We start from the raw sequence: 24,368 nt of genomic DNA on the forward strand, positions 1-24,368 counted from the left end.
AATACCCCAGCGACAAGAAAAAGAATAGCAACCAAAGAGAGTACAATGAAAGAAATTACCCTGTAAAAAAGGAGGAAAACCAGCAAGACAAAGACACACTAAAGAAGCACTAAAGGAGAGAAAGGTCAAAGCAGAGCATGAACGACACAACCAATGGTGGAGAAGAGAGCTAAGACACCTCACACTAACCTTCCCAACACCCAAAGGTTTTCTGTTTAGTTTTGTTTTAGTTTTTGCGTTTGGGCGACAAAACCACAGAATGAGAGAGGACATAAAAAGGGAGAGGGGAGGAAGATAAACGGGAATGTGTGACTGCACACGAATCAAGTCAATGGTAAACAATGAAGGAAAAATAACTGTGGTAACATCTCAGGAAAAAGACGGCCAGAGGAGAATGGATGAGGTGACAAAGCTAAGGGGGTGGTAGAGGCAGAGGTTAACATGTATAGGGGGGATGTAGGTGAGGGGAAAATCTCAATTCAGTGATGGAAAGGGAGCCCACTGAAGGACACTCCTACAGGCCAGAGAGATGTTATGGGAGGAGAAATGGAAACCTTACAATGGGGATGATTTGCAGGGATTTGGTGCTTAGAGAGACCACCCTGAGAAAATATGGTGCCTCAGCAGATAGCATTCTGCCTCAAAAGAAACAAAATGAGAACTCCTAATGGCAACTGACATCCACAAGGACGGGAGGCATAGATCCCGAGAGATTTCATGGCAAATGGGCAAAGAAAATATCATGAGGGCAGGGACAGTAATTCACCACACAACTGGATCTACCATGGGACAATACTTCTATCCTGTCTATCTCCTACAGAAATTGATACTGCTAAAACTGAGGCACACCTTTAAAAAAAAAAAAAGAGAGGGGACAAGACGTACAAGGTAATAACAAAGAAATTGTTCATAAGAGGTAACTCAAAGTATGAGAGAAGTTTTAATTCCAAGAGGAACAGAGATTAAAGAAGAAATAAATATAAGGAATAGGAATCAAAGAATGAAAGTCCAAAATAGAAAGGGAAGAGAATACGGGAAGTCTTTGTAGGAAAAGGTGCTGAAAATGAGAAAAAAAAAAAAACAGAACTAAAAAGCAAAAGGAGTTGAAGGGGCCAACACCAGGATTATACTTAACTGAGATGGAAAAAAGATGGAAAGAATTAGGTAACTAGATCAGAGAAAAAGCTAGATTTGAAATAAGGGAATCTGGGTTCAAATCCAGGCTCTGCTCCACACAACCAGCCTGATCTAGAAAAAGTCAGTGCTGCAGAGTTCAGGTTGTTCATCTGTCTAATGAGAGTCCAGCCCAATACCATCTCCTCCGGGAAGCCTTTCCTGATCCCTTCAGGCAGACACTAGCTTCCCTTCTTCAGATCCTGCACTGGCTTGGACCTCTCATGCATGTAACACAGTCCACATTGTATCAGCCGTTACTCTATTAGGTTTTAAATTCAATGACAGACCTATTTCTAATAGGATACAAGCATACATATACTGAGAAAATTAAAGAAAACAAGCCAAAAAAGGGCACACAGGCACAAACATCACTGTTAGGATCCCTAAATACCTGACCCTTAACTTAGTGCAAGATAAAATAAGGGTAATAAGGAACGAGACAGTGTATAAATCGAATAGTCTTACACAATTTTAAAATGTCTCCCCAGCTATATATTATCAGTGATCTGCACAAAGAAGGACCTCAATAAATGTTTGCCAAACTGAAACGACACGTGCAAAGGTAAATATAGACCTAACCTTGACACAATTAATAAAATAAATAATTACGATTTTATTTTAAATTTTATTGGCCATTCGCATCCACCAGTGTTTAGTGAATTAGATTAACCACGTGTGGGTACTTCTGTACTAATCCTAACAGTTTAACTACGTTAAGGACACACCAAAAAAGGTGTTTCTTTCATTATTCTACCCAGACCCAAAATAAATAGGCTTCAGAAAAGAGATTTAACATAGGCACAATCTATTTTATTAGTCAAGAAAAATCATTTTGATGTAACTAGCAAACAATGGACCACACTTCTACATTGTCGGATAACTTCAGAGATCTAGCCTGAAACAAAAATCCTGTCCTCCCCCTCTCACAGGTGTGCTTGATCACCCAGCCTCTCACCTCTGCTGAAGAAGGCTCCTAACAGACAGCCTCTCACGGTAATCCAATCCACTTGGGGACAGTCTAAAAATTCGTGGTTTTACCTTATATCGAACTGACTCTATCTCCTTGTAACTTCCACCCAGCGGTCCAAACTCTGACATCCAGTTAGAACCAGCCCAACTTCTCCTCCCCATGACAATACCTCAAATACTTGAACACAGTGATCAGCTCCCCATTAAGACTTCTCTTGCCCAGGCTAAACTTGCCTGGATCTCTGAACCAAACCTCATAAGGCCTGGCTTACTATTCCCTCATCATCCTGGTAACCCCTCTGAACGGGTTGGGGGTTTGTTTGTTTTTTTAATCCTTCATTTCCTTGATATGCTTTCTGGGCATCTTACCATGAGCTGTGTAATTTGTACAGTTAACAGGTTCTTGAGTGGCCTCATTTATTTCAGGATCTTTACAAAAATATGTTAGAAGAGTTAAGGAAAACTTTGAATTGCATTTTAACACAAAAGTATTGTCATATTAATAATAAACTTCTAATACAATACAAGCATACACATATGGAGAAAATGAAAAGAAAACAAACCAAAAAAAGAGCACACAGGCACAAACATCACTGTTAGTATCCCTAAATACCTAACCCTTAACTTAATGAAGATAAAATAAGGGTAATGATGAATGAGACAGTGTACAACTCTAACAGCAAAAACCTGAGTTTCAGGATACAGAATATTAAATTTCTGAGTTTTTTTCTTCTTTATTATTATTTTCTTCTTGATTCTTTTTGGGGGGGGCTGAGGGAGAAGAGGAAAACTTGGTCTGGCAGGACTCCTGGCTGTGAAAGGCATGACATCCAGGCCCACCGTCAGAAGTTTCTGAATCTCTTGGAGTTCATTCATTTCCTTTGGCAGCAATACCAGAGGCTTGCTAGGTCCTTTCCCCACATGGAAACAAAGACTCTCAGCCTCTGCTATCCAGACTCCAGAAAGCACCCTCCCTGCCTTCCGCCCTGTCTTCTGTAGCAGCTTCCCAAACAGACATCCCCTGGCCAGCTGGAAGGCCTGATTTCTCGCCTGGACAAATGAGAGAACGGGGCTCTCTCCAGTGGCGATCTGTGTATGCGCCTTGGCTCCCTACTAGAATACCAGCTTCTTGAGGGCAGCACCATTTCTTACTTACTCTTTTATCTCTCCATGTGTTAACTCTAATCAAGTGCCAGATTACTTGCTGATGTGAGAGCCTAAACAAAATTCAACTTAACAAGAATTTTTAAAGGTCTAAGATGTGGAAAGGAGGAGATACAAACTTTAGTTAAGACAACCACTGGGGAGTTCACAGCGAAGGAGGGGCAAATGACGCATACACATGGAGAATGCTGTCCTTCATTCATCAAGGCCCTCCCTCCACAGTCCACCTCCGCCACTCCTCAGACAGCAGCCTGGTACTCACATGACAGACCTAATAAACAGGGCAGTTCCCTAGCCAGGCCTTTTCCTTTGAAAACCCAGCATCGCCTCCGCACAGCAGCGAGGCTTAAAGGGAAGAGGGCATAGACAGACTCTAAGAATTCTATCACTCAATAGCTCTGGTGGCATGAAGACACAAGCTTAAGGCACATGGATTTTGGCAGCGCGGGCTTCGGAAATGTTTGTGGAATTTAGCTGAATGAGAGGGAAAGCTAGAGGGAAGCTCAAAGCGCTGAGAACCAGAAAGAGTGAAAGAGACACCAAACTACTGTAGGGCCACAGAACGGAGCTGAAAGGGGCCAGGGAGACACCACAGCACGAGGCTCTCGCTTCACCCAGGAGGAATTGTGGCGGAAGAAGGGTGAGTGACTCGCACGCAGGGGGGAGGCCGTGAGCGGGGCCGGGTCTCGGTGGCCTGGGGCACTGGAGCCTCCCCGGGGCGCTGTGAGAACAGGTCACTCGTCCTCCACCACAGATGTCTCCCCAGAAATGGAGGATTTGGCTGCAGAATCTCCGGGGTCCATTTCCGCTCTAAATCTGAGGTTGTTAGAAGCTCCCTCCCAGCTCGGACATTCTGTGTTCTAAGGTCCCCCCTAGCTCAGACATTCTATATCCCAGGGTCCCTCCCAGCTCAGACATTCTGTGTTCTAAAGTCTCTCCCAGCTCAGACATTCTGTGTTCTAAAGTCAATTCCAGCTCTGACATTCTACGTCCTAACATCACTTCCAGCTCTGATATTCTACGTCCTAAGGACACTCCCAGCTCAGCCATTCTATGTCCTAAGGTCCCTCCCAGCTCAGATACTCTATATCCCAGGGTCACTCCCAGTTCTGACATTCTATGTCCTAAAGTCCTTCCCAGCTCCAACATTCTACGTCCTAAGGTCCCTCCCAGCCCCAACATCCTGCGTCCTAAGATCGCCCCTAAATGGGACATTCTAAGTCCAAAAGTCACTCCCAACTCGGACATCCTGCGTCCTAAGGTCACTCCCAGCTGTAGCATTCTATGTTCTAAGGTTGCTCCCAGCTGGGACATTCTACGTCCCAGGGTCCCCTCCAGCTCTGGCATCCTGGATCCCAAGGTCCCTGCCATCTCCGACATTCTCTGTCCCAAGACTGCTTCCAGCTCAGACATTCTGTGTCCAAAGGTGGCTCCCAGCTCGGACATCCTATGCGCTAAGGTTGCTCCCAGCTCGGACATCCTATGCGCTAAGGTCACTTCCAGCTCCGCCATTCTATGCTCTAAGGTCACTTCCAGCTCGGACATTCTATGACCTAAGGTCACTTCCAGCTCGGACATTCTATGTCCCAAGGCCCCTCCCAGTTCTGACATTCTGTGTTCTAAGGACCTTCCCAGCTTGGACATTCTATGTCCTAAGGCTGATCCTAACTCAGACATTCTGTGTTCCAAGGTTGCTCCCAGCTCAGACATTCTATGCTCTAGGGTCCCTCCTAGCTCTGACATTCTATGTTCTAAGGCCCCTCCCAGTTCTGACATTCTCTGTTCTAAAGTCCCTCCCAGCTCCGACAGTCTATGTCCTAAGGTTGTTCCCAGGTCTATCATTCTACGTTCTAAGGTAGCTCCAAGCTGTGCCGTTCTACGTCCCAGGGCTCCTCCCAATCCTGACACTCTATGTCCTAAAACCCTCTGCAGCTCTGACACTCTGTGTTCTAAGATGCCCTCCAGCTCTGCCATTCTGTGTTCTAAGGTGCCTCCTAGCTCAGATATTCTGTGTTCTAAGGTTTCTTCCAGCTCTAATATCCTGTGTTCTAAGGTCTCTTCCAACTCTGACATTCTGTGTTCTAAGGTCCCTCCAAGCTCAGACATTCTGTGTCCTAAGGACCCTCCCAGCTCAGACATTCTGTGTCCTAAGGACCCTCCCAGCTCAGACATTCTGTGTCTTAAGGTCCCTCCTAGCTCCGACATTCTGTGTTCTAAGGTCCCTTCCAGCTCTGACATTTTATGTTCTAGAGTCCCTTCAAGTTCTGACATTCTGTGCCCTAAGGTGTCCCCCAGCTCTGACATGATGGTTTCTAGGGTCCCTCCCAGCTCCGACATTACTGTGTGTCCTAAAGTCCCTCCTAGCTCCGACACCCTGTGTCCTAAGGTGCCTCTGAGCTCCGACATCCGACATTCTAAGGTCCCTTCCACCTCTAAATTTCTATACTGTAAGGTGACTCCCAGCTCTGACGTTCTGTATTCTAGGTTTCCTACCAACTCTGAAGTCCTATGCAGTGACAGTCTGCGTTCTAGGTTCCCTCCCAGCTCGGACACTCTATGTTTTAAGGTCCATCTCAGCTCTGACATTCGGTGTTCTAGGGTCCCTTCCAGTTCAGAAGTCCTATGTCCCACGGTTCCTCCCAGCTCTGACATTCTATGTTCTAAGGTCCCTACTAACTCTGACATCCGATGTTCTAAGATCCCTTTCAACTCTGAAATCCTATATTCTAAGGTGTCTCCCAGCTCTGACATTGTGTTCTGGATTCCCTTCCAGCTCTGAAGACCCGTGCGCTTTTATATTTTCTGGGTTCCCTCCTAGCACTGATATTATGTTCTATGTTCTGGGGGAGGGGGTCCCTTAAGACTGTGATCTGGATTCCCCTTCCTAACCTGATGTTCTAGGGTCCAGGGAGGTTCTACATTTTAGGGTCCCCTCCTAGCTTTGGGGTGATGTTCTAGGCTCCCTCCCAGCACTAATGTGCTGTGTACTAGAATCCCTGCCCCAGCATTAACATTCTAGGTCTCCCATCAAAGCTCAGTATTCTAAGTTCTCCTCCCGGTGTTTGACTCACTGTGTTCTAGATCCCCCAAGGGGTGCGGATGCTGCCCCTCCCAGCACCCAGACCCTATGTCTCAGCCGCCTCTTCCCCACTCAGGCAGGCCTAGGTTCTAAGCTCCCCCTCCCAGGGCTGGTGGGTCTAGGTTCTAGATCCTCTCCAACCCCGACGGGTGGCTCTAGGTGTGTGGAGGGGGTCCCCCGCCCCACGGGTAGGCCTGGCCCCTAAGGCTCCCTCCCCGGCGGGCCCAGGTTCTAAGCGCCGGGTTCTAAGGTTCTAGGTGCGGGCCCCTCCACCGCGCCCCCGCCTCTACAGAGGATATTGTCCCACTCTCAGGTCCTCGCACTTGACCGTCTCGTCGCCCCCCGCGGCGGCGGCGGCCGCTGCCCCCCACGGCCCCGCGCTCACGGTCACGGACACGAGCCACAGGACTCCCAGCACCCCGGGGGCGGCGGCGGCCGCGGCCTCCGGGGCCGCCATGTTGGAACTGGCGCGTCAGCCGTGACGCATTTCCGCTTCCGCCTCTCCTTCCGCCAGCGGGACCTCCGAGGGGCGGGGGAGCGAAGAGATCCTTAAAGGGACCTCGGGCAGGGAGGAAGGGGGCGGGGATCAGGGCGGGGCCGGGGGCGGGGCCGGGGGCGGAGCCAGCTCCCCCTCCACCCCCGCCCTCCCAATCTTACTGGGGCCCAAGGTCCTGTGGTTACACAGTGGGAGAGGCGGGGCAGGATTGGCACCCAGGTCCTCTCACTTCAGGGCCAGTGCTTTTTGCCCCCCTCGCGGCCGCCTCCTGGATGGCGATGGCGATGATTACGACAGTAACTGTTTGGGGCCATTCATCCATTTGCTCCCCAACCTTTATGCTCCAAGAGGCAAGGCAATCCCTGCCTACAGGGAAACTGAGGCATGCAGTCAGAGCACACTGACCTTAGCTCCAGCCCTGCCTCCCTAGCCTGGAACGCGCAAGGGCAAGGACTCACTGACCTACTTTGGTGCAGGGCTCTTCCCACCTGGAGTTCCTTACAAGGATGACGTCACCAACCCAAACTCAGCCCAACCCCCCACCCCAAACGTGCAGGGCACTATTTAGGGTGCTGGAGATCAAACACCGGAAAGCAATTCCGGCCAGAGATCCGTTTGTCTACACCAGGTTCTTACAGATGAGAGGACTGAGGCCCAAAGGAGCCTGTGTCCCCCAGGGTTACTAACAGGAAGCTTGACCACTAGGACAGGGCAAATCCAGATTCATTCCTTTTTCTATTGCACTGTGATCCCTCTCCCAGCAAACCAATGGAAAAGCAAAACACAAAAGAGGTAGGGACATCACCCTGGAAGAGCAGGCCCTTCCCCATGTTGGTGCCTGGGGAGGAAACCCCATTTGCCCTATGCTTGTGATGGCTTCAGGTGGCACAGTGAATAGAGCGCCAGTCCTGAGTTCAAATCCAGCTTCAGACACTTAGTAGCTGAGTGACCTCAGACAAGTCATTTCACCCTGTTTGCCTCAGTTTCTCGTCTATAAAATGAGCCGGAGAAGGAAAGAGCAAACCGCTCCAGTACCTCTGCCAAGAAAACCCCAAAAGGGGTCACGGAGAGCCGGACAGGACTGAAACCACAGGAAGGGATGGCTCGGTTTCAGGGAGTTTGCCGGTGTTTACTGAATGGAAGCATAAACGCTGTGGCACGAGGAGGAACTGAGGACGGCCTGGACCTCCAGAGTCGGCGTTCCTTACGCAGGCTGAGTTCTGATTGCTGGAGAGACAGAGTTACCGGGTCAGTTCTTAGATGTTGAGAGAAATCATGGGGTGGTGGCTTTGTTTTAAAATTACGTTAAGCTCATCTGGTCCTAAAATCTAGATCTAGGGGAAACTGAGGCCCAGAGGACTGAAGTGACCTGTCATAGGAACATAGGTCTAGAGCGGAGGCAGCCTTCGAGACCACCAGGTTCACCCCCCTCACTTTACAAGTGTGGAAACTGAGGCTCTGACAAGTGAAGTAATTTGCCCAAGCCACGCGGAGACCAAAACTTTGTAGTCCTTGGCCAAAGGATTCTGAAAACTCCGGTGTATCCCTGCCTCTTAAATCTAATCAAAAGTGAAAAATAAAAATTTATTTTCAGAGGAGTGTGCAAAGAAAACCAAAAGAAAGGAAATTTCCTTGACTCAATCATAATAAAAGTTATTGTTAAACTTGGTGGTTTCCCAATCATTTTTCAAAAATAAGTTTTATGGGTGCCTTCTGTTTTCACATCGTAATCATTTCCACTGTACCATGATAACTCCTTCATGTCTGTACTCCCTCTTCCTGGTATAGATGCTGACCCCATCAGGCCTTCTGTTCTGTCCATATCCTTCCTACATGAAGGGACCACTCCTCTAGATGTCTTGACTTGGCATGGAGACCAATGGAGCGTGCTTCTTATCCAACAGTTTTCCTTTAGTCTCACTACATGACCACCATGATTCATTTTCACGTGTCTCCCTAATGATCCCAGTTACAACACTTGTGCACAATTCTGTGTAACACTTGCCGCTTCCTCACTTAATTAGACTGTGACTGCAAGCTCCACGAGGGCAGGGACTGGTTTTTGCCTTGCTTTGTATTCCCAGCACTTAGTTCCGTACCTGGAGCATAGGAGGTGCTTAATAAATCCTAGTTGACTGACTCAAGCCATGTGCCTCTCCGTTACCCTTTGGGTGACCTAAAGATGACTTTCATTTTTTGTCAACTGTGATATTGAATGACTTGCTGCCCTATAACCTGAGGTCATTAAAAGCACAACTTAATTTCCCAAAGGCATCTAGTCCACTTTCCTTCTCCTGTACAACTCTGAGCCCAACACATTGTTTGTTGATCTACAATCATCTATTAAGTGCTTGCAAAATTCCAGGCACTGTGCTAAGCACTAGGGCTACAAAGAAAGGTAAAAGACAGTCCCTGCCCTCAAGAAGCTTACCTCTAATGGGAGACAATATGCCCATGAAATTGTTTCTTATGAGATGCATACAGAGTTGAGGGAAGGTGATCTTAGAAGGGGCTGGGAAAGGTCTGCTGCAGAAAGTGGTGTTTGAGCAGATTCTTGAAGGAATCCAGAGATTCTAAGAGGCGCAGGTGAGGAAGGAGAGTGTTCCAGGCTTCGGAAATAAAGGTGCAGAGACACGAGATGAACCATCTGCAACGAAGAGTAAATGGGCCAGTAAGGCTGGGTCACAGAGGGAGTAAGAAGACTGGAAAGGTGGAAAGGGGCCAGTTGTGAAGAGCTTCAAACAAAGGAATTGTTAAATGTTTCATTCTAGAGGTACTAGGGAGCCAGAGAAGGTTATTGAATTGGAGAGGGGGATGACTATGGTCAGACCTACGCTCTAAGAAAATCACTTTGACGGCTGAGTGGAAGAGGATGGATTGGCAGGGAAAGATAGAAGACCAATTAGGAGGCTATCTGCAGGGTTTGCCCATGGCATACGTACCGTTAGACCAGCTCCTTGGGGTGTCCATCTGTGCGTCGTAATCTAAACAACAATTGTTCACCCCCTGGGTTTTTCATCTTTAATAGGTAGGCTGAATTCCTTTTAGGGACTAAGAAATGTTTGATGAATTATATAGTTTATGATGTTTGATGAATTGTATAGCATTCCTCTCCAGGCTACCCTCTTGACTCTTAGGACGTGTTTGATCAAGCCTCCTCCCCCTGGAAATTCCCTCTGTACCTCTGGACTTCTCCCATTGGGAGTACAAGCCAGCCCTCAGTCACTTCCTCTGACTGGCTAGTTCGCAGGTACCCCTTTAAGGAGATCACCCAGACCAGCCGGGTCTTCTTTCCTCTACAGGCTCCACTGCTGACTCTCTGGAGTGACTTTCCCATGGCCCCATGTGGGTACCTTCTCCCTCCCAAACCCTCCGCTTTTCAGCATCTGTTTCTGTGTTCTCTTCCCCCGTTAGAATGTTAGTTCCTTGAGGTCAAGGACTACCTTTCTACTTGCATTTTTATTCCCAGCACATAGCACAGTATCTGGCTTGACTTGCTAGAAGGCCACTTGATCCCTTCTTAAACTTTTCCCAAGGATGCCCTCAGTGTGTACATAGATGATTCTCTTAAAGATTTTGTTGTGATGCCAAAATGGGCTACTTTCCCATGTGTAAGTAATTATCAATATTTTCTCAGTGACTTTTTTTTCAGACTAAGATACATGATTTTTCCAAAGCATAGGATATTTACCTCTTCCAGAGAGCTTAAAAATTGACCTCTCGGTGCCCTCAAAATCGTGTTGCTTCCAGCTCAAACATCCCCTCCCTTTCTGTGTACTGGGACCCAGTTCAGGGGTTCTTTCCATCTTGATTTTACTTCTTACCATTTCTTTTAGTCCTGTGGAACATCAAAGACTGATATTAAAGCCTGGCTATGGTAATTCATTCTCATTGATGGAAAAAAGAGTTTCTGATAGGAACTTTTACAGATCTCGACAGGTTAGAGCGTTAGGCTGAATCTAATAAGATCACATTATTTTTTAAAATTCAACTTTATTTTTAATTCTGAATTTTCTTTCTCCCATATCCATTGAGAAGGAAAGAAAAATCAAAACCCATTACAACTATATATGTAGTCAAGCAAAACAAATTTCTGCAGTAACCATATCCAAAAAAAAGAAAGAAGAGAAAAAGAAAATAAATTTTTTAAAAAAAGAAAAGAGAAAAGAAAGGAAAATATATTTCCATCTACCCTCTCTATGTAGAAGTGGGTCGCATGTTTCATCATGAGTCCTTTGCAATTGTGGTTGATCATTGTATTATTCAAAGTTACTAAGTTTTTCAAAGTTGTTTAATAAGATGGTCTTTTATAGTGTTAAATTCAAAGTATTACACAGGTTCAAAAAAATCTAGTTTGGTACTGACTTTGATCTTTGTTCTAACAAATTGATGCTTTAAATGTAAACAGACATCCAATTTGGAAATGTTTCCTATAGGGGCAGCTACATAGTGTAGTGGATGGAGCATTGGACCTGACATTAGGAAGACTTGAGTTTAAATCCAGCTTCAAACACTTAGAAGCAGTGTGACCCTGGGCAAGCCACTTAACCCCATTTGCCTTTAAGAAAAAAAAATATTTCTCATAGAAATAACCCATCATTTCCTATCTGTGAAAATAGACTCTGTTTCATTTTTCGGGACATGTGACGCTCCCGCTGTCCTGTGTCTCCCATCTCTCACTGAAATCTTTATCGTATGGAGGCACGAGGCATCTGGGTAGTCTACACAAAAGCTTTTGCTCTCATTTATTTCTCACTCCAAAGCCACGTTTTCCAACACATTCATTTTTCACCCCTATGCAGTCCTTGCATTGAAGTCATCAAGAATGAAGTCAGTTACATGTCTCTCATGTGGAGGGTCTTCTTGAGGTCTTCATCAAATTTCCTCTTAATTCACCCTCCACGATAGACATTGTAACAAAAGTGGCAATTATCTTCCTAATTCTTTTCAAAATGAGCACTTCAATGTGAGATGAGCAAGTGGCCTAAGAAATGATGTTTCTTGTTGCCTTTGGACAAAAAGATAAGCCAGCTAAGCCAACTCCCTTATTTGCCTTTCTAAGAAAAACCTGCGTGCCATCCTTCCACTTAGCTACAAAGTCCTTTTGTCTTCTGGTTTCATTTGCAGGGAGAATTTCGAGATTGACCTAATAAAGTTCCAGCAGGAGTGTGTCTGTGTGTCAGCGACTCCAATCTCATATTTAAGATCCCAATGTTTATCGAAGAAGCTAATGTTTATCGAAGGCTTAAAAACAACATAATTCTAGCACACACTGCTCCCTTTTCTACCTTGTCATGGCCAGGGCTAAGGTCCATTTAGTACTATTCTTTTTTTCCCCCTTGGGTCACTATGGCCAAGAACATATCACCAGTGTACTAGTGGTGAGCCCTACTGTAGTTCGTCTCAGAAAGCAGAAACTGGCTGTTGCTGGGACAATTCTTGAATCCTTTGCAGGATGGAAGAAGAGTTAGCAGCCCCTTGGCCCAGCCTTTGAGACCCTAGGGTCACCTGCATGTCATAAGGAGGCATCATTGCAAGTTGGGCCTTATGGGGGACTAAACCAACACATATAAGTATATGTATATGTATATGTATATGTATATGTATATGTATATGTATATGTATATGTGTATGTGTATGTGTATGTGTATGTGTATATAGTATGTGTAGGCTCATTCATATGTATATATGCTTATTCCCCCATAAGACCCAACCTGCAATGAGATATACATATATATATATCATTATACATATACAATGTATACATATATACACATTCCAGCGAAAAGAAACTCGCAGTCATTTTTCGCTATCAGACTTCTTACCAAGTATTGAGGATTTCCTGTGAGCGTCCTTACTGCCTTTTAATCAATCCTCCATGTGGATGAAAGGATGAAATCAATATATTCTCGAGGTCTGGGTCCTAGAATGGTTTGTAGTCCGGAAGGTAGATAGAGGTATCGTGATCAAACAGTTGCTGAATCATCTACTCCCAGTCGTTTTCCTGAATAGTATTCCCTGCATTTTCAAAGAGTCTTTTCCAGTTTCAGTTTTATTTCTGCTATTTAGAAAGTAAAGGGCTAAAAGCGTATGCGTATAAAACACTGGATACTATAAAAATCATGCTTATCCGTCTTATACAAAAAGTCATTTGTCAGTTGCGTCCAACCATTGGTCACCCCATTTGGAATTGTTTTGTTTTTGGCAAAGATACCGGAACGGTTTGCCACTTCCTTCTCCAGCTCATTTTACAGATGAGGAAACTGAGGTACCCAGGGTGAAATGACTTGCCTGGGGTCACCCAGCTAGTAAGCGTCTGAGGCTAGATTTGAGGTCGGGAAGATGAGTCTTCCTGACTCCAGGCCTGACTCTCTATCCACTGTGCCGCCTAGTTGCTTATACGAAAACGTGCCTTAACTAATAAACTATACTCATGATATATCCACTTGAGGTCCTTTTTGTATGTGGATGGTTCGATCAAACTCTTTTGACTTATTATGCATCTTGTCCAGAAAACCCTACAATGATCTGAATTTAATAAATCCAGCAGGCTATGATACCCACACAGGCTCATCTAGAAAAGCAATTTCTTGCTACCAAAGACCTTTGTGCCATCAAACGGTTCAACGTCAGAAACTGATATGATTTTATCAGTGGAAAAGACATTAAAGAAGAGGCCTTGCCTTCTGCTTTGCTGCTATACCTTGATGGACAAGGGAACATTTTCATCTGACTTGGAGCCATGAGTATGTGAACTCCTAGAGAGCGGGGGGGGGGGGGGGGGGGGGACTGTCTAATTTATCTCTTTGTATCCCTAGTGCTTTGCACACAGTAAGCATTTAATAAGTGCTTTACCCCTTGATTCATTCGCCATCTCTAGCAGGAAGCTCTTAACCTTTTTGGTGACATTGATTGCTTTATTCATCTCCTGAAGCCTGTGGACCCCTTATTAAACTCATGGTTTTCAATGCATCAAATAAAATTGTAAAGAAAACCAATAACATTGAAATAGTTATCAAAATTTCTTTTAAAAAAAAAGTTCATGACCCCTGGACAAGAACTGTTGATCGTGGGAACTGAGGGTGATTTGTAGGGAATCTGTCTTAAGCTGGCCCTCGACATTTGATTTTCTCCATTACAGAGGCAAATACCTCTGGTGAGCACACATCTCCCTGCTTTATGCCTTGCCTGATATTAATGATCAGAGGGTCACGGAACAAGGTTATCTCTGCCGTTTTCTCTTTCAAGGAACATTGCTTGAATTTGATGGAAGAGCACATTTAAGGCAGCATTTTTCTCTCAAAAGTTTTTTCATAGTCAACAGAAAAGAATGCTTATATGACACACAGTTGGATGGATAATCTATAAAATTCATCCATCAGCATGGATATTGAAGACAGACCCTGCAAATGGATAAGGATGTGGACCCAGAATTAAATAGGAGGAGGAAAACTGGATTGCCTTTGGGAAACTGGAAAGTTTCAATAATGACTCCAAACTTTCCTCAGAAACAAGAGGCCCACCTTTTGAATGTCAATATTCCACCGATGTTATTGTATGGTTGTGAGATATGGAACAAGGGTCTCTAAAAAAATAAAAATGAGTATAATACAGCTAGGTGGTGTATAGAATAGAGTGCAGGGTGTATAATCAAGAAGACCTGCATTCAAATCTCCCTTTACTTAGCTATTAGCCTGGTGACTCTGGACAAGTCCCTTAACCTCTGGACAAGTCCCTTAACTTCTCGGTGACTCAGTTTCCTCATCTGTAAAAAGGGGATAATGATAATAGCCCCTGCCTCCCAGGGTTCCTGTAAAAATCCAATGAGATGACATATGTAAAGAGCTTTGCAAACCTTGAAGAAATGTGTGTGTGTGTAATATATATTCTGTTAATGGTAGTAGTATCTAGATCTATAGCTGGTTTCCTAAGCGGGACCTAAGCATTTATCTGGCCCAGCATCCTACCACACGCAGAAAAAAAGGGAGTTATGAAGAAGAACAAAAGATGTCATGAAAGAAATTCATGATAGAAAAATAAGACAGGGCCAGTCCTGCAATGCAGACAAGAGCTAGTGGACCTACTGTGTGCTCCAGTGTTATCCTTATAATGTTCAAGAAAACGAGGAAGGCTTCCTACCACATTGAATGGACTGTTACTTGGGGAACTTATGGGAGAACTGGGCATGAATCGCACAGGTTGAGAAAGCTGGGCAAATGGACAGATGGATGGATCGGTTGGGGTCTGCATCATTAGAGGGGAACATCCATGTTGATGGGAAGCCAGATCCATTGGAATGTTTGAGTGTTAGTAATGAATGCTCTGGTTCTCTCATTTAAGAGACAAATTCTGGCTTCAGGTTTTGATGGCGGAGTATGTGGTATTTCTGGTTGGGGAGAAGGAGAAGAGGCTGGAAAAGATTTCCTTTCACTTGTAAAGCGTTGGCCAAGTGGGCTCTGCCATCTATGGGGACCGAGGAAAGGAACCTGACCCCAAGGTAGTAGGCTGGAGGGAACCATTAAAAAAAATTTTAGCAAAATTTTGCTGGTTGGATGTGTGTGGGGTGGGGGTAGAGGAGTTTGGAATTTAGATTCATGCCTGGCCTGAAAATGTACATAATGCACACCCATCCTGATATGATACGATAACAGCACGTTTACGGCTACGCTTTAGGGGACAGGTTTTTCTTTTCTTCATATTTGCATTTTCCCAGACTGTGCCCATCCTAAAGGTACTGAAGAGACCTTCTTGGGGGTTAAAATACCTGAGGGCAAAGCTTCCCATCATTTTGGTGCTTTTAGATTTGAAAGAATGTAGAAGAATGCAAAGGAAGAGAAAAAACCCCAGCAAGCAGGCATTCCATTGGGCTGATGCTGGCAGATCCTTATCCCAACCTCTTTTGGAGGTAGAGAGCAAAAATCCCAGGGAAGGAGGAGGAAGAAGGGGGAGGGAAACTGACCGGCAGGGTGTGGAAGCTGACTCTTGTGCTCAAGGACTCTGCAGATGGCGTGCTTTTCATTCCATAACCTAGAATCTCAAGCAGTCAGTCACATGAAGGGAGAGTCAGAACGGCAGCACGTCTTTCTTAGTAAGGCCCTATGTGCCCTCCTCCCCCAGTGAAAGAAAGCAGAACTGATTTAAGTGACACTGAAGGCTACCTGATCCTGTGGAAAGAATCCTCTATTTGGAGTTGGGGGATCTGGGTTCAAATTCTATCTATCCCTGCTCCTTGCTACCTGTGTGACCATAAGAGAATAACTTAACCTCTCTGGGTCTCCATTTCCTCATCTGTAAAACGAGGGCTTCTGAGGACCCTACAACTCCAGAGCTGTGATCTTAGTACCAAGTGACCTAATATTGGTTCAAATCCCGGCTCTGCCCCTTATTCCCTCTGTGTCCACGCACAAGTCGATGAGCCTCTCTGGGACTTAGTTTCTACATCTGTAAAATAAGAAGGTTAGACTAGATGCTCTCCAAAATCCCTTCTAGCTCTAAATCTGTGGTCTTTTGGTCTTGTTTTCAAGGCCGTCGTGGGGGGATTCAACTAAACAATCATTTATTAAGCTCTAGGTGCTGTGCTAGGATGTAGGTATACTATGACAAAACCAAAACCTACTTGCCTCCAAGAATCTTCCATTCTACTAGAACTAGGTGATACAACCTACACACAGATAGTATATAAAAATATAAGCAAAGTATAGACAAAGGAATTTTTTTTTTGGTTGGGAGAAAAGAGCACTTATAACCATGGAGATCAAGAAAGACTACCATTTAAACTACGTGTGTATTTTAATTATACACACTGGTCTTTTTATTTTTTCTTCTTATGTGATTAAGAAAGACAGAGCCTCTTTTGCAGCCTTATAAGACCTTGAGACTAAGACTCTCCCCAAACTATATCACAACCATCTATCCAACATCCAACATCAGTACATGCTAAAGCCTCCATGCTGATTATTCCCAAATCCAAATTTATAGTCTAATACTCTCACTAAGCTCTAGTTATTTCTATTTAGATATCTCATGGTCACTGTCAAATTACTTTGATATATCAGTAGATCTGGTATCTCCTGAATAAGTACATTTCCTCTAGAGGTGCTGATCATAACCCATCTATGCCTTCTCATGCCATGGAACTTCATTACACATTCTCCAAAAATCTCCCACCAAGACTCTGTCCAACATGCTTTTCTTCCTTCCAGGTCTTCTAAGCCTAGGGTCTATAAACTCGTCTTTATTTTGTTTTTTTATTTTGATAATTGTACTTCACTAAAATTGGCTTCTTTTGTAATCCTAGGTATTTTCTTTTTTTACATTAACAAACATGACTCTGAGAAGGGATTCATAGCCTTCACCACATTGAGTGCTCACGGGGTCCAGGACCCAGCAAAAGTGAAGAGCCCTAGAAATACATCTTTTGACAATGGATGGTGCCAAAGGAGCACACAGGTTTTCCATAGGATATCTGTCCCTTCCGACACATGCCTGAGTCCAGCCCTATTTGGAGCATATGTTTCCTTGATGGTATCCTTTATACTTTTCCTGTGTTTTTTTTTTTTGTTTTTGTTTTTGTTTTTGTTTTTGTTTTTGTTTTTGTTTTTGTTTTTGTTTTTGTTTTTGTTTTTGTTTTGGAAATAGACTGGTACAACCAACTGAGAGGTGAAAAGCTCAAGGTGCAGAATAAGACACGGCCAATGTGAGATTTGTTTGACTGTTCTTATCTAAAGGCAACTAGGTAATGCAGTGAATCGAATGCGGAACATGGAATTAGGAAGACCTGATTTCAAATCAGCAAATGCTACTAACCAGGGCTTGATTTATTGTTTTGTTGATTGTCTAGACTTAAGAAAGTGATGGAGAAAATGTTATAATCCAGATTAATCTTTCAGGAGAGTTAGTTGTTAAATATTTACCAGCCCATCACTAAGTGTAACGATTGGTTACAGAATGATTGACACAGTTGCACAAGATAAATGAAATGAAATTTTGTAGTAACCTTAGAAAGGATGATTATGATGGATTCAGAGAAACCTGGGAAGATTCCTGTGAGCTGATATGGAGTGAAGAGAGCAGAAGTAGGAAAACTATTTATATGACAACCACAATCATAATGTGAGCTCTAAAGGTTTCAGAACTTGTCTAAAGCAATGACCAATCATGACTCTAAAGGAGTGATAATGAAATATACTTCCCACCTGTTGGCAAGAGATGATGGACTACAGGTTCAGAATACTTCTCAGACATGGTCCAGGTGCCAATCTGACTTCCTTGCTTATATATATCGCCTAAAAAGGAAAGGCTTCTCCTTGATTGAGGGGGGAAAGGGAGGTGGGTTATTGGGTGGTGCTAGACGTAAAGACGAGAATTTCAGGAAAAGATTTTTTTTTTTAAATGCGCAGAAGAAAAGAAATGAAGAAGGGGACACAAATAGAGTAGAATCGTGTGTTTTCTTGAACCACTCACTTGGCAATCATCACTTGCTCCCTCAAAACACACCTACTTCTGCACATTTTATCTTCTCTGATATGAAAGCCTGGCCTTGTAGACCAAAATATGAAGGCAGAAAGACCCGGGTTTGATGCTCATCTTTGATACTTACTCACTAGAGGGCCATGGCCATCTCACCTCCCAGAGCCTCAGTTTCCTGGTCTGTAAAATTGAAATAATACCTTAACAAGGTTGTCATCTTGAGTGAGGATCAAATGAAATTGCTTTGCAAACTTTAAAGCACTAATTGTCAATTATTCAGATTACCACTCCACTAAACTTCTTGGGGTCAAGGATTATGTTTCTCCACTTTCCCATTCTACCCTACCCAACTCCTACCCGCTTCCGACTTCCAAACCAGTATGTCCCATGTTTTTCCTTGGTCTGGCTCTGTGACTTCATTGTAAGGAACTTCCAGGGCAGAAACTCTACCCACAGATGTAGATTGATGCGTCTTCCATAACTTACAGTCTTAGGTTATTGTCCAAGAGCTGAGGCGACCTGCTCATGTTCATTTGACTAGGTTGTGTCAAGTGGGACACCACATATACAATGCACTGCAAACCTTACTGCCCTATGTCAAGGTCAGCACTTATGATTTTGATTATAATGATGCATCAGAGACTCTAACAGGGGCCTTTTTGCTTCCAAGACCAACCATCCATAAACCAGGGCAAACTACCTCTCTATACAGGGGCGTTCCAAAAGTTTTAGTGCAGTCTTCAATTTACTAAGACTATGGGAAAACCCTGTATATCTTATACATAATATACCTTAAGAGGTATTAGATATCTCATCTTAGAATTAGTGAAATAATTGATTTTGTCCCTGAGGTGTGATGATGATAATGGAGAAGTGTTAGACTCTTCGCCAGAAACCTAGGATTGATAATGGTGTGAATAAAATAGAATCAGTAGCATTGTGAGGTTTTGCACACAATTCCTTGATGTGAAATTATGTTGCTTGAAGGAACAAAATCAAGAGATCAAACAGCAGGTCAATGATTTAAAGCTGGATGGGACCTTTGAGGACAACCTCCCCACTTTACAGGGGAATAAACTGAGGCCCAGAGGAGGGGAAGAGGCTTGCCCAAGGGCACACAGGCAGTAAGTGGAAGCATCAGAATTTGAACCCAGATCTTCTGAATTCCCAATCCTGTTTTGTTTCTGTTATACCATGCTTCAGGGTGAAGGCGTCAGTGAAATGAAAAGGAAAAATCTGAGAACATAAAACTGTAGCATTTTGAGCCTCTGTGTTGGCATTGGTCTGAGTGTTTATATCAAATGAGATACAAGGCATGGGCTCCACCGGGACAGGGTGGTACAGTAGGGACATGATCTCCACCCCAAGACATGTGCCAATGAGAAGCACAGGAACAAAGGCTAAGAATGTACAAGTCCTTCCCTACCTTGAAAGGGACTTCCCCAGGGGAGAAACCAGGGGGCCACAAGGGGCACCCAGAGCTTTGCTGGGGCACGAGAGGACTCCATTTTGACACACAGAGTCAGATGTGGACTAATGGTTGGTGACCCTCATTCCCTGACAGCCACAAACAGAGGATAGGGCTTCTAGGAGAGTGAGGGGCTAGCCACATGCAAATGAGATACGGGGGGGGCTGGGAGCAGCCAGATGCCCTAAGAGAAGAGTGGGCCCAGATGGCCCACCACAGTAGTGGCATGTGAGACCCCCGCTCTGATCTGGAGCTCCTTTGATTCATTCCCTTCTGTTCTTGATCATTTCCTAGTGAAACCCACGCCATTTTTCCTATGTGATCTCACTCCTGTTTTGCTTCCAACTGGTAGGAGGAGGTATGTGGGGGGGGGGGGGGGGCGCAGTAAAGACATTCATCCCCACTAAGTGACAGTCATTGCGGCTCGCATTTGGGAACCTTTTTCCTTTTATAGCTCATTTTTGTTATGATGTACATGAAACTGCTGTTAAACTATATGACCATTCACCACGAATCTGTCTCTGACTATGCTGTTCAAGATTGAGAGAGAGGAAGTTAACCCAAAGGGAGAATGGATTTTTTCCTCCAGGAAACTGGGGTGGAGGCATAACGAGCCAATTAGAGTGTCTGAAATTATAGTAATAGTCAGATGGATTATCACCTAAACTGCTTTAAAAACAACAACAACAACTCAGAGAGAGACTTAGCAAAGAAATGAGCCTGTACGTAGAGGGGTGGAAAGGGTGCGTCCCCTCGGCCATGGCTGAGGCCAGCCAACTCTCCTCGTCTGCTGCTAGAAGACCTTGGCACCACTCGGCTAAGCCTCCCCAGTCAGCCCCTCAATCCAATGATGGAATAAACAAAGAGGCAGCTCGGTGCTACAGGTGATTGAGTGCTGGGCTTGAACTCACAAAGATCTGGGTTTAAATCCTGCCTCAGACACTTGTTAGCTATGGGACTCAGCTATAGCAATGTTAACTCTTATTATTTTTATTATCCGGATTCAGAGGATTTGGGTTCCGATCTATACCTGTGGGACATTGGGAAATCCATTTCTCTTCTCTGGACCTCAGTTTCCTCATCCATAAAATGAGGTCATTGGACTAGATGACTTCTAAAGTCCCACCCATGTCTAAATGTATTTTCCTACAAATTCAACTGTTTTACATTGGGAGAAATGAGAAACGTGAGGGGGAAATGGAGTCACAGAAAAGGTCTGAGTAACAATGAAGCCTGCTTCCAACTGAGAGGTGATGGAGCAGACACATATTTCTGGGCATGGCCGGTTCGGGGATTTGTTTTGCTTCACTGTGCGTATTTGTCACAAGGATTTTTGTTTTTGTTTTGAGTGAGGAAAGAGTGGAAATAAATACTTATTAATTAAAAACATTAGAAAAGGACATGTAACAGGAAATAGCTAACAAAAGGGGGAGCTTTTTGAGGATGAGACTCAATTAAAATTCATGTTTGACCAAGTCCATTCATTTGTTCATTCAATAAGCATTTATGCCTGCTGTGTGGCAGGAACTGGGTTAGCTACAAGTCTCTGTCTTCAAAGAGCTGTTGTTCTATCTGGGGAAAGACATATAGACAGAGAAGTAAATATAAAGTAATATGGGGGTAGGGAAGCATTAATAGCTGTGAGGAATCAGGACAGATATCATCAGTCAGTAAGCACTCAGTCATCTACTGTGTCCCAGGCATTTTGTTGTGCCAGGTAGCTAGGTGGTGCAGTGGATAGAGTACCGGGCCCAGAGTTAGGAAGATCTGAGTTCAAATCTGGCCTCAGACACTAGCTGTGAGACCCTGAGCGAGTCACTTAACCCTGTTTGCCTCAGTTTCCTCAGCTAGAAAATGATCTAGAGAAGGAAATGGCAAACCACTCCAGTATCTTTGCCAAGAAATCCCCAAAAGGGGTCATGGAGAGTTGATCATGCCTCAACAACAACAAATGTGCCAGGCACTTCGCTAAGCTACGTAGGTGCCTCCTGTAGAAAGTGGCACTTGAGCTGAGCCTTCAAGGGAGCTTAGGAGCCTTAAGACACAGGGGTGAGAAAGGAGGCCATTCCAGGTGTGGGGCACAGCCAATGCAAAGGCACAGAGAGAGGAGGTAGAATCTCCTCAACAGCGATGGTGGACATGCAAGGTTATGGTTATCAGACCAGAAAATATGGCCAATGCAAAGACCATGAGGGATTTTACTTTTAGTCAAGGTCAGGCTCTTGCTGTTTTGCCCAGGATACGACAGTGAAAAATTGTCCATTAAGGTAGAAGGTCGACTAGTTTGTTGTATTCTGAAATCACTGAAGGGAAAAGAGCAAATTTAAAGATTTAAACGTGAAAAAAAGATGAGAATACTAGGCTTCTCCAGTGATTGGCACTGGTTTGATCAATTCCACCAGATTTCAATTGGTTGTTTTCAAGTTAATTTCTGTTTTCCTGCCATTGCCACTGGCGTCCGTAGCGCCTCTTCCACCCTTGATTATGTTCCCATCTGCCCCTTTCCTGTTTCTTCTTTGCTCTCTCATTCCCTAATGCACAATGGATTTGAAATCTGGGAATCTGGGTTCAAATCCCAGCTCTGCCACTGTGTGACTTTGAGAAATTTCTGTGACTTCTCTGGGCCTCAGTTCCTTACCTGTAAAATGGGAGGGTTGAATGAGATGGCCTCTGAGATCTCTTCTAGCTTGAAATCTGTGGTCCTAATAATCTACTTGCCTTGCAGGATGGGCGATTTGTTTCCCTTGCCTGGATCACCTTTTCCTCAGATGTTAATATAAGGCTTGGACTGGATTATTTTCCACGTCTCAATCCTATGATCTGCTCATCTATCCAGTTCCAGCTTCCTTCCCTCCCTCTACAGAGGCTGGCGATCCGTCAGTCTCTCTGCTTCTTTCTTCTTCCCGGTAGGGCCATCTGCCTTGCTTCTCAGCCACTAGGCCATCTGTCTCTTCTTCTGTTTGTCTGACTGTCTCTTCCCGTATCCCCCATCTTTCCAGGCTTTCAGTCTACTTCAGTCTGCTTCCCAAAAAAGGAGAATGTGTTTAGAGAAGGGGAAGGCACTTAGGCATTAGGCCAGGGATCAGAATGAGTTTCTTCTATTTCTATCTAATATGTTGAGCATCCTTCCCTGAGCCTCATTTTCCTGATTTGTAGAACAAGTGGGTTCATAGAATGTTAGTCCTGAAGAAGCTTACTTAGAAGTAACCTAGTCCAGCTTCCTCATTTTACAGAGAAGTTAGATTAGAACAGAGGTTCCCAAACTTATTTGGCCTACAGCCCCCTTTTAAAAAAAATTACTCAATGCCAGTTTCTGGCATTGGGCCCCCAGGAAATCTGCTTTCTTTGACCCTTTAATGGTTTTTTGAAATTTGTATCATTTCAAAAAATATTTTTCTAAAAAAATGACGCATCTTAAATTTAATAATTTATTGTGAATTTGTAGGTTTTTTCCTGCTTTGAAATTTTGACGATGTAATATTGCATCATGTAACCACATAGGATTGTATTATAAACAAGTCGTTACACGCACTTATTCCTGCTGATGCATGCTGGACTTCCCAACAATGAGCAACATGCTCGCCTACCAACACCTGCTTAAGACCTGCCAATGGACTTGACCACTCATGGGTTATAACTTACATTTTGTGTATTTATTTGGAAGATAATATAATCACTACAACTTTAACTCTGTTGCACAACAGATGAAACATGTACGAACAGTTTTTCAAAATTTTCTTCTCTTCTTTCCTTATGCTTTCACTGCCCCCTTATTTTTATTCAATGCCCCCCAAGTACATCAGAGGCTGCTACCAGCTCCTCTATTGTTCTAGCTCCAGCCAGCAGGCAGTATCACCCACTCTGGGGACCTAGCAGGGGAGGGGAATCTGCGGCCCATGTGGCTCTCTAGGTCCTCAAGTGTGGCCCTTTGACTGAATCCAATCCCCTCAGGTTCCCTGCCCCTGGGACAAACCTGAAGGCTTTCATAGGTCCTTCTCTTTCTGTCTCTCTCCAGGGTTCCTTCCTTTTTACTACCAACTGGAAGGGGCATATGATTAACTGAGGAGAAACTCCTTGCCAAATCCCAAATTCCTTCATCCTGGAGGCCAGGGTCAACTCACTCAGACTCTTTCTCCCTTCCCTTTCCTCCTCCCTTCTTTCTCTTTCTTCTCCCGCCTTTCCTACCCCCTAGTTAGGGAGGGGGCTATCTTTCCAGTATCATCCACATCGCTCTATTCCCTTCACCCTTTATCTCCCTCTCAAGCCTCCAGCCTCCCCTTCCACCATCTTTTCCCTTCTACTTTCATTTCTTCTTTTCTCTCCTCCGGCCCCTCTTTCCAATATTCAAAGCAATAAACCTTTATTAAACATCTACTAGGTGGAAGTTGTTAGGAATATGAAGACAAAAAAAAAAAGAAATAAAGAAAAAGAAGTTGTTATGAATATAAAGACAAAAAAGAAAGAAAGAAAAAGAAGTTGTTAGGAATATAAAGACAAAAAAATAAAGAAATAAAGAAAAAGAAGTTGTTAGGAATATAAAGATAAAA

The 24,368-nt window shown here is 44.2% G+C and overlaps 1 protein-coding gene across 1 annotated transcript in view; it reads right to left on the reverse strand.

The window, feature by feature from the left end:
* Nucleotides 1-6,845, reverse strand: part of TM2D1 (TM2 domain containing 1) — a 44,842-nt gene extending 37,997 nt beyond the window's left edge. Inside the window, exons 1-2 of the mRNA XM_027852821.1 lie at nt 6,688-6,845; nt 2,515-2,588 (exon numbers count right to left, since the gene is read on the reverse strand). Of these exons, the coding sequence (XP_027708622.1) occupies nt 2,515-2,588; nt 6,688-6,845 (232 nt within the window). The remainder of the gene's footprint in view (nt 1-2,514; nt 2,589-6,687) is intronic.
* Between the last annotated feature and the right edge of the window lie 17,523 nt (nt 6,846-24,368).

Source organism: Vombatus ursinus, unplaced genomic scaffold (assembly GCF_900497805.2).
Source record: "Vombatus ursinus unplaced genomic scaffold, bare-nosed wombat genome assembly UNPS02009824.1, whole genome shotgun sequence".
Taxonomy (NCBI): domain Eukaryota; kingdom Metazoa; phylum Chordata; class Mammalia; order Diprotodontia; family Vombatidae; genus Vombatus; species Vombatus ursinus.